The sequence below is a fragment of the Balaenoptera physalus genome, assembly GCF_965194825.1.
Source record: "Balaenoptera physalus genome assembly, chromosome: 19".
Taxonomy (NCBI): domain Eukaryota; kingdom Metazoa; phylum Chordata; class Mammalia; order Artiodactyla; family Balaenopteridae; genus Balaenoptera; species Balaenoptera physalus.
In genome coordinates this window covers 5,021,036-5,031,755 of record NC_138900.1, presented here as the reverse complement: position 1 = coordinate 5,031,755, position 10,720 = coordinate 5,021,036, and the positions used below count along the sequence as shown (strand labels likewise).

Genomic DNA, 10,720 nt, shown 5'->3' with positions numbered 1-10,720 from the left:
CTCATTGCAGTGGCTTCTCTTGTTGCAGAGCATGTCCTCTAGGCACACGGGCTTCAGTAGTTGTGGCTCGCAGGCTCTGGAGCACAGGCTCAGTAGTCGTGGCACACAGGCTTAGTTGCTCCGCGGCATGTGGGATCTTCCTGGACCAGGGCTCGAACATTGGCAGGCAGATCCTTTATTTTTTTAATAAAGGTTTATTTATTTATTTGGCTGCACTGGGTCTTCATCACTGCATGCGGGCTTTCTCTAGTTGTGGCGAGCGGGGTTCACCCTTGGTTGCAGTGTGCAGGCTTCTCATTGCAGTGGCTTCTCTTATTGCGGAGCATGGGCTCTAGGCACGTGGCCTTCAGTAGTTGTGGCACACGGACTCAGTAGTTGTGACTCCCGGGCTCTAGAGCGCAGGCTGAGTAGTTGTGGCGCACAGGCTTAGTTGCTCCGCGGCATGTGGGATCTTCTCAGACCAGGGCTTGAACCCGTGTCACCTGTATTGGCAGACGGATTCTTAACCACTGCGCCACCAAAGAAGCCCTATAACTCCTCTTATGTTCCACAGTTTTGATCTTTGGGTAAAGCCTTAGCCTGCACATTACTTTTGTGTGGTTTTTCTGAAAGATGTATATTTTGAAGTCTAGTGCAGTGTGAGGCCTGGATAAACCTCTGTCCATACATTCATACAGCTTCTCCTCAATATGGACTCTCAGTTGTTGTATAATACTTGAACTCAAGGTAAAACTGTTGCCACTCCCATTGCATTTGTAAACTATTGCTCCAGTATGTTCCCCCTTTTATGTCTGGGTAAAATCCTTGCTATGCACATTAGATTTGTGTGGTTTGTCTCCAAGACATACATTCTTATGTATCCTGAAAGTAAGCAATAATTCAAAACTTTGCCACATTCCTTGCATTTGTAAGTACAAAGTATTTGGTGAAACCCAAGTTTAGGCAATACCTAAAAAGCCTTGCCACATTCAGTAAATGTGTAAGGTTTTGTCCAGTACGGATTACCTGATGATTGGCGAGATGTGACCCGAGTAAAGGTTTTACACACTCATATCATTTGTAAGGTTTCTCTCCAGAATGAATTCTTTATCGAATACTAAGGTCAAACCATTCTCTAAAAGCCTTGACACACGCGATACATTTATACAGCTTCTATTGAGTATGAATTTTCTCATGAAGCCTAAGGAGTGAACACCTTCTAAAAGCCTTGCAACACTGATTACATTTGTAATGTCTCTCACCAGTGTGGATTACCTCATGGTAAGATAGGCTTGAACGCAAAATAAAGACTTTGCCACAATCAAGTCATTTGTAAGTTTTCTCTCCAGTATGAATTCTCCGATGATACACAAGGTGAGACCTATAACTGAAGAATTTTGCACATACTTCACATTTAAATGGTTTCTCTCCTGTATGGATTACCTGATGGGAAGTTAAGGTTGACCGCATACTAAATGCTTTGTTACACTCATTACATTTGTAAGGTTTCTCTCCAGTATGAATTCTACGGTGAGTCACAAGTTGTGAACTTTGTCTGAAGCCCTTGCCACACACATCGCATTTATGTGGTTTCTCTCCCGTATGGATTACCTGATGGGAAGTTAAGGTTGACTGCACGCTAAATGTTTTGCCACATTCATTACATTTGAAAGGCTTTTCTCCTGTATGAATTCTCTGATGATTCACTAGGTGATAAGTCTGTCTGAAGCCCTTGCCACATACATTACATTTATGTGGTTTCTCTCCTGTATGGATTACCTGATGGGAAGTTAAGCCTGATGGCACACTAAATGCTTTGCTGCACACATTACATTTGTAAGGTTTCTCTCCAGTATGAACTCTACGGTGAGTCACGAGGTGTGAATTTTGACTGAAGCCCTTGCCACAAACGTCACATTTATGTGCTGTCTCTCCTGTATGGATTACCTGATGGGAAGTGAGGCTCGAACGCACAATAAAGGCTTTGTCACACTCATGACACTTGTATGGCTTCTCCCCAGAATGAATTCTCTGGTGGATTTTAAAGTGTGATTTTTGACTAAAGACCTTTCCACATACATCACATTTATATGGTTTCTCTCTTTTATGGATTATCTGATGTGTAGTGAGAGCTGAACGCTGAGTAAAGGCTTTCCCACATTCATTACACTTGAAAGGGTTCTCTGCATCATGAATTCTTTGGTGAATCCTGATTTCAGACTGTTGCCTAAATGCCTTCCCACATTCATTACATTGGTAAGGTCTCTCTCCAGTATGGATTACCTGATGATTAGTTAGGCTTGAAAGAGCAATAAAGGCCTTGCCACACACATCACATTTGTATGGTTTCTCTCCAGTGTGAATTCTTCGGTGAATCTTGATGTAATACCATTGCTTAAAGGCCTTGCCACATTCAAAACACTTATATGGTTTCTCTCCAGAATGACTTTTCCGATGGTCAACCAGGCTTGAACTTTGGCTAAAAGCTTTACCACACTCATTACACGTGTAAGGTTTCTCTCCACTATGAATTCTCTGATGTCTTGTAAGATGTGAATTTTGACTAAAGACCTTGCCACACTCATTGCATTTGTAAGGTTTCTCTCCAGTATGAAGTGTCTGATGACTTGCAAAGTGTGAATTTCTAATAAAGACTTTGCCACATACATCACATTTATATAATTTCTTTCCTATATGAATTTTCTGATGTTTAATGAGGTTTGAGCGAAAATTAAAGGTTTTGCCACACTCATTACATTTGTAAGGTTTCTCTCCACTATGAATTCTCTGATGTCTTGTAAGATGTGACTTTTGACTAAAGACCTTGCCACACTCACTGCACTTGTAAGGTTTCTCTCCAGTATGAAGCCTCTGATGACTTGCAAAGTGTGAATTTCGACTAAAGACTTTGCCACATATATCACATCTATATAATTTCTTTCCTGTATGAATTTTCTGATGTCTGATGAGATTTGAGCGAAGGGTAAAGGCTCTGCCACACTCATTACATTTGTAAGGTTTCTCTCCACTATGAATTCGCTGATGATTTACAAGGTGTGCTTTTTGACTAAAGAGCTTGCCACACTCATTACATTTGTAAGGCTTCTCTCCAGTATGAATTTTCCGATGACTTGCAAGGTGTGAACTTCGACTAAAGACTTTGCCACATATATCACATTTGTATGATTTCTCTCCTGTGTGGATTATCTGATGTCTAGTGAGGTATGAGCCCTGACGAAACATTTTGCCAAACTGACCACATTTGTAAGGTTTTCCCTTGTATGCTTTCTGTTCCTGTGTCAGTACTGAAAGATGGATAAGATCATTCCCATATATATTAGAAATGTTGGCCTGGACGCTAGGAGGAATTGAACTTTCAAGTATTGAAAATGAGCCTCTACTGTTGGTAGACTTCACAGCTTGATTACATTCATAAATTTTCCCTTCAGCTTGATATATCAGCAGTTTATCTCGAAAGCTTGATCCAAGCCTATTTTCAACAGGCTTGTTTCCTGCATCCCTTTTCCAAGGTTGATTCCTTTTATAAGTGAGATTTTCTTTACAGGTTATAGGCAGTCCTTTGCCATTTCTTTCATCATCTCTCCACTGATACTCAAAGTCATGCATATTTTCCTGGATTTCCTTGAAGTAAAAATCTCTTATTTCACGGCTTTCACGTGTTTCCAACATCACTGTTTGGAATACTTCTCCTCCATCACTGTTCACTTTAGGTTGTAATTTCTTCATCACATATATATGACAGATATCTACAAGATATAAAGAACCATAGGAATCCTATTAATTATAGGTCAGAACAAAGTCATTTCTTGTTGATAACACGATATTAAACCAAAAATAATACTTATCCTGAACAGAGTAATGAAACTTCCCAAACAAAATGTTCAAAATTTAAGGAACAGTAAAGAAATACGATCCCTTACGAAAGAAAGTGATCACATGTAATTCAAAGTAATCTTAAGTGGAGTATAACCTTTAAAAATTGTGAATCACTATCTTGTACACTCGAAACTTATAAAATACTGTAAATCAACTATACGTTAATAACAAAATAAGGATATATAACTGAGAAAAATAAAAAAATAATAATTTTAGGGCAGCCTAGTTCCAAACACCCTATGACAAAAACCCTAACGCTGTACAAACTTGTATTAGCTCTCAAAAAAAGGGCATTTTCCCACCATGACCCCAAAGCACAGTAATTGGCAGTAAGCATAATGCTGTCTTTTTTTTTTTTTTTTTTGGCCACGCCGAGTGGCTTGTAGGATCTTAGTCCCCCAACGAGGGGTCAAACCTAGGCCCATGGCAGTGAAAGCCCTGAGTCCTAACCACTGGACTGCCAGGGAATCCCACTGCTGTCTTGTAACTGAGGAGAAAAAAGTATTATATTGTACAAAATTTCTGCATATTTGTACGTAAGTAAATGCTAAAGAACCGACAATGTATTACAATGGTAAATAATCCAAAACAAGCTTACCGGATGAATAATGTAAACAAATGGCAGTTTAGTATCGAAAAACAGATAGCATTGAGCTATGGCCTATCTAGGCAGTTACCTTAAATTATTGGCCCCAAAGTGTATGTAATACAGTGTGCATTGAAAATTTATTTATTTATTTATTATTTAAAAAATTTATTTATTTTATTTATTTATTTTTAGCTGAGTTGGGTCTTTGTTGCTGAGCACGGGCTTTCTCTAGTTGTGGCGAGCGGGGGCTACTCTTTGTTGTGGTGCATGCACGGGCTTCTCATTGCGATGGCTTCTCTTGTTGCAGAGCATGGGGTCTAGGTGCACAGGCTTCAGTAGTTGGGCTCATGGGCTCTAGAGCACAGGCTCAGTAGTTGTGGTGCACGGGCTCAGTAGTTGTGGCTCGCGGGCTCTAGAGCACAGTCTCACTAGTTGTGGCGCACGGGCTTAGTTGCTCCACGGCATGTGTGATCTTCCCAGATCAGGGCTCGAACCCGTGTCCCCTGCATTGGCAGGTGGATTCTTAACCACTGAGCCACCAGGGAAGCCCTGAAAATTTATTAACTAGGGTCAGAGACAATGTTGTTGGGATCAATTACAAATAAAAACAACCAAGTTATAATGTAGACAAACGGATAGCTCACAATAAACATGAAAGTTAATATTTTTTAAAAGTAACCTTCAAATCTTTACTGTGAAACATGAAATATTCTAAGCCCAATTTTTCAAATAAGGGCATCAGACTCACAGGGTTCATGTACATGAAACCAATTTACACAGAAAGTAAGTGAGAGAAACAGGATATTAATACCAAGAGTTCAGAAAGAAAATTTCAAGGGTAATACAAGAACTGAGCTGTATATAGCATTATTCAGCCATCCTTCCTGGAAATGGTTTCGGAGGCACCACCTCTGCACATATAAATTAAGGTCCTGCCTAGTGAAATTAATTCACTGTAGGAATACACATGATTTTTTACAATGTGAACAGTGTGGGAAGACAGTGGGATGGGTGAAAAAGGGCTCTGGAAATTAGGGAGTTCAGAAGAAAAAACTGAATATGCTAGCAAATAACAGTGCATTCCATCCACATCAAGGGACCATGTGAGGAAAGGTCAGAACTGGGAAGGCCAAGAATGGAGGACAAGGAGTAATGGACGTGTGGGAACACAGCTTGTGCTTTCTAAACTGTGGGAATGTAACTGTACCAGGGCAATGAGAATACTGAATGGGGAAGAAAAGAAGAACTGGCTTAGCAAGTAGCACTGTACCATCTCATTCTCAACCATGGGACTTATACCATGGGCATGCAACAAAAACAAAAGAAATTTAAAAAGGGAGAGAGTATGACATTGTAAAGAGAAAGCAGGTTTTCATCTCTAGCAATATTTGTTATGAAATGTACCAATTTTAATATCCACGAGTTCCATTGCCAGGAATATATATTCAAGAGAAAAACACGGGTTTCTCTGCTGGCGCAGTGGTTAAGAATCTGCCTGCCAATGCAGGGGACACGAGTTCAGCCCTGGTCTGGGAAGATCCCACATGCCATGGAGCAACTAAGCCTGTGCGCCACAACTACTGAGCCTGCACTCTAGAGCCCACGAACTGCAACTACTGAGCCCACGTGCCACAATTACTGAAGCCCACGTGCCTAGAGCTTGTGCTTTGCAACAAGAGAAGCCACTGCAATGAGAAGCCTGTGCACTGCAACGAAGAGTAGCCCCGATCACCGCAACTAGAGAAAGCCCGTGCTTAGCAACGAAGACCCCCCCCCCAAAAAAAACAGAGAGTGAGAAAAATACACAGACATTCCCAGAGATACATCCAAGAATGTAAGAAGCAGGATCTGGAAGGAAAACATAGGAAATGGCCATAAAGAGGAGATAGATGAGTTTATTCTGCACATTTTCTTGCAGATACAATGAAACCTTACAGTATAGCAAAGCAGGGAGACAAGCGTTCACAATGATAATCTCCTAGCTGGGTGGGCAGAGAGTTCGTTTCAGGAAACAAAGATAAGAGGAGGTGTTTCCCAAGGCATGAGCATTTTAAGATGTGATCATATTAATTAAAAAAAGAAAAAAGAGGGCTTCCCTGGTGGTGCAGTGGTTAAGAATCCACCTGCCAATGCAGGGGACAAGGGTTCGAGCCCTGGTCTGGGCAGATCCCACATGCCGTGGAGTAACTAAGCCCGTGCACCACAACTACTGAGCCTGCGCTCTAGAGCCCGCGAGCCACAACTACTGAAGCCCGCATGCCACAACTACTGAAGCCTGCGTGCCACAACTACTGAAGCCCGTGCGCCTAGAGCCCGTGCTCCGCAACAAGAGAAGCCACTGCAATGAGAAGCCCGTGCACCGCAACGAAGAGTAGCCCCTGCTCGCCACAACTAGAGAAAGCCCGCTCCCAGCAACAAAGACCCAACTCAGCCAAAAATAAATAAATAAATAAATTTAAAAAGAAAAAGAATCTTATTAACTAAATTATTAATTACCTAACATTGTAAAAATTTTAACAATTTGTCATATCAACTTTTTAGACTAAGACTCCTTATTCGGTGTTAAAAACAATAGTGTCCGTTTTGCTGCCCTGCTCTAATTACTGGAAATCATAGCACTGGATCTCTTAACACAATCTCTGCCATAAAAAAGACATGAAAAACGATGTTGGCAAGATAGCAGACCAGTAAACTCCAGGCACTCAGCCCATGGAGACACTGAATTAACAACAATATACAACAAGAACAAAACTCTTTGTGGGTTTTGTTTTGTTTTGTTTTTGGTTTTTTTTTTGGCCACACCACATGGCTGGTGGGATCTTAGTTCCCCGACCAGGGACTGAACCCTTGCCCTCGGCAGTGAAAGCACAGAGTCCTAAAGACTGGACCGCCAGGGAATTCCCAACAAAATTCTTTGGAATAACTCTAAGAACCAGGTGAGAAGCTGAGGCACCCAAAGAAATGCCTACACTGAAAACACAGAACCAAAAAGTGTAATCATAATGATTTTTGACTCAATCCCTCCCAGGCACAATAAGGTGAGAATAAACAGGAGAAAGTTCCCCAGTTCCCAGCTCCTCCTTTAGGAGAAAATGCAAATCAAACCCTCAAGGAGATATCACTTCACACCTTTAGAATGGCTATTATCAAAAAGACAAGAGAGGGGGAATTCCCTGGTGGTCCAGCAGCACAGCCAAAAGAAAACAAAAACAAAAAAACCAAGAGGTATGAGTGTTAGTAAGGTTGTGGATTAAAGAGAACCCTACCGTACTATCGGAAGATTATAATTAGTTTTAGCCACTGGAAAAAACTAATTACAGTCAAAGTATTTTTTTTAAAAGTACCACATAATGTAGTTATTCCACATGTGGGTATATACTGAAAAGAAATGAAGTCATCACTATCACAAAGAGATATCTGCATTCCTATGTTCATTAGAGCAGTATAAGCAATAGCCAAGATATGGAAACTACCTAAGTGTCCAACTAATGAATGGATAAAAAAAAATCTCATTTCTATACAAAGTGAGATATTATTCAGCCATAAGAAAGAATGAAATCCTGCTATCTGTACCAACATGGAAAGCATTTGAAGTATGCTAAATAAAATAAGTCGAGAAAAAAACAAACATAGAATAATCTCACTTATATGTGGGGGGAAAAAAAGCCAAATACAAACAGAAAGTAAAACAGTGATTACCAAAGGCTGGGGCATAGCAGAAATGGGGAGATGTTAGTCAAGATGAATTAGTTCTGGGGATCTAACATACAGCATGCTGACTATGATTATCAATACTGTGTTATATACTTGAAAGTTGTTAAGACAGTAACCTTCTAATGTTCTCAACACACAAACAAAATTGTAATTATGTGAGTTAATGGATGTTTTAACAAACATACCTGGTAATCTTTTCAAAATATACACATGTATCAAATCATCACACTTACCTTACACAATATTATATGTTGATTATATCTTAAAGCTTGAAAAAACAAAATACAAAGGAATGCACATAAAAGATACTGGTTTATCATGTGAATGAAAATAATTTTAAAAATGAAAATAGAAAAAAAGACCGTAGGAAACAGAGTCAGAGCTAGAAAGAAAAAAATTAAATTAAGAGATATACAAAAAGAATAAAAAACTACAGAAAATCACAAAATTAAAAGTTGGTTCTTTAATCAGATAGACATCATAAACCTTTAAGTAGATTAACTAACCAAAAAGAGAGAAGGCCCAATAACTAAAATAAAAGACGAAAGTGGGGGCATTACAATTGATTCCACAGAAATAAAGAAAAATTAGAAGAGAATACCAAGAACAATTCTATGCCTAAATATTGCAAAATCTAAATGAATTCCCCGAGACACACACCTATCAATAGAGTCATGAAGAAATAAAAAATCTGAACAGACCCATTCCTTGTAAGGAGACTGAGTCACTAATCAAAAATCACTGATCAAAATCAAAGGAGGACTTCTCTGGTGCTCCAGTGGTTAAGACTCTGTGCTTCCACTGCAGGGCAAGATTTGATCCCTGATTAGGGAATTAAGATTCCACACGCCACGTGGTGCAGCCAGAAAAAAAAAAAAAAAAAGAAAGAAAGAAAATCCAAAGGAAAGCTAGATAGCGTCTCTACTGAATTCTACCCAACATCTTAAAAGAATTAAGATCAAGTTTCTTCAAACTCTTCCCCAAAATTTGAACAGGAAACACTTCAAAACTCATTATGAGACTAGAATTACTCTACAATCAAAGTCAGACAAAGACTCTACAAAAAAACCCAAAAACCAGACTTCCCTGGTGGCGCAGTGGTTAAGAATCCTCCTGTCAATGCAGGGGACACAGTTTCGAGCCCTGGTCCGGAAAGATCCCACATGCCGCAGAGCAACTAAGCCTGTGCACCACAACTACTGAGCCTGCACTCTAGAGACTGCGAGCCACAACTACTGAGCCCGCGTGCCACAACCGTTGAAGCCCGTGCACCTAGAGCCTGTGCTCTGCAACAAGAGAAGCCAACGCAATGAGAAGCCTGTGCACCACATCGAAGAGCAGCCCCCATCGCCACAACTAGAGAAAACCTGCACGCAGCAACGAAGACCCAACGCGGCCAAAAATAAAATAAATAAATCTTAAAAAAAAAAACCCACTATCTCTGATGATTATTGATGCAAAACTCATCAATCAAACAAGAGTAAATGAAATTTAACAGTACTACAAAAGGATTATACAGTACAACCAAAGAGGATATATTCTTGGAATGCAAGGATGCTCCAACAAATGAAATCTTTCAATGTAAAACTGCACATTAAATATAAGAAAATATACTACATGATTATCTCAACTGATGCAGAAGAGCATTTGACTAGTTAACAGCCTTTCATAATAAAAACACTCAATACAGTAGGAATAGAAATAAATACAGTAACACAATAAAAGACTAATATAAAAAGCCCACAGCTAGCATCATACATAATGGGGAAAGACTGAAAGCTTTTACTCTCAGATCAGGAACAAGACAAGATACCTACTCTCACTATTTCTATTAAACACATAGCTGGAGTCCCAGGCAGACAAATGGGCAAGAAAACAAAATAAAAGGTATCCAATTAGAGAAAGGAGAAGAAAATTATGTCTGTTTAGAGAGGACATAATCTCATATGTAGAAAAAACATGAGATTCCACAAAAGAACCCTGATATAAGTAACTAATGAATTCAGAAAAATTGGAAGATATAAAGTCAACATGTAAAAATTGTATTTCTATATGTTAATGATGAACAATTAGAAAGAAAATTGAGAAAACATTTCCATTTCAAATAGCGTCAAAAAGAATAAAATACTTAGGCAAAACCTTAGCCACATAAAAAAGACTTGTACACTGTAACTAAAATCGTTGCTGAAAATTATTAGAAAATACACACGTAAATGCAGATATCCCCAGTTCATGGACTGAAAGACAACACTGTCATTACATCAATACCAACAAAATGATCAAGAGATTCAAAGCAATACCTAGCAAAACCACAATATCAATTTTGGAAAAAATAAACACTTACATCCTAGGACACACACTGAATCTCAAGAGACCCTGAATAGGAAAAACAACCTTGAAAAGAACAAAGTTGAAGGTCTCATACTTCCTTATTTCAAAACTTATTAAAAAGCAAAACTAATAGTAAGAGTGTGGTACCAGTATAAAGACAGACAGAAACACCAGTGGAAAAGACGTCAGAAATAAACTCTTGCATATACA

General features: G+C 39.3%; 3 protein-coding genes across 3 annotated transcripts in view; 2 read left to right on the top strand and 1 right to left on the bottom strand.

The window, feature by feature from the left end:
• The window catches only part of LOC309648134 (zinc finger protein 610-like), a 412,471-nt gene that overhangs the window by 332,121 nt on the left and 69,630 nt on the right, over positions 1-10,720 (top strand). The window lies entirely within an intron of this gene.
• Positions 1-10,720, top strand: part of LOC309648189 (uncharacterized protein) — a 284,457-nt gene that overhangs the window by 222,337 nt on the left and 51,400 nt on the right. The window lies entirely within an intron of this gene.
• Positions 3,636-10,720, bottom strand: part of LOC309648108 (uncharacterized protein) — a 363,120-nt gene continuing 356,035 nt past the window's right edge. Inside the window, exon 6 of the mRNA XM_082436242.1 lies at positions 3,636-3,746. Within this exon, the coding sequence (XP_082292368.1) occupies positions 3,726-3,746 (21 nt within the window). The 3' untranslated portion in view covers positions 3,636-3,725. The remainder of the gene's footprint in view (positions 3,747-10,720) is intronic.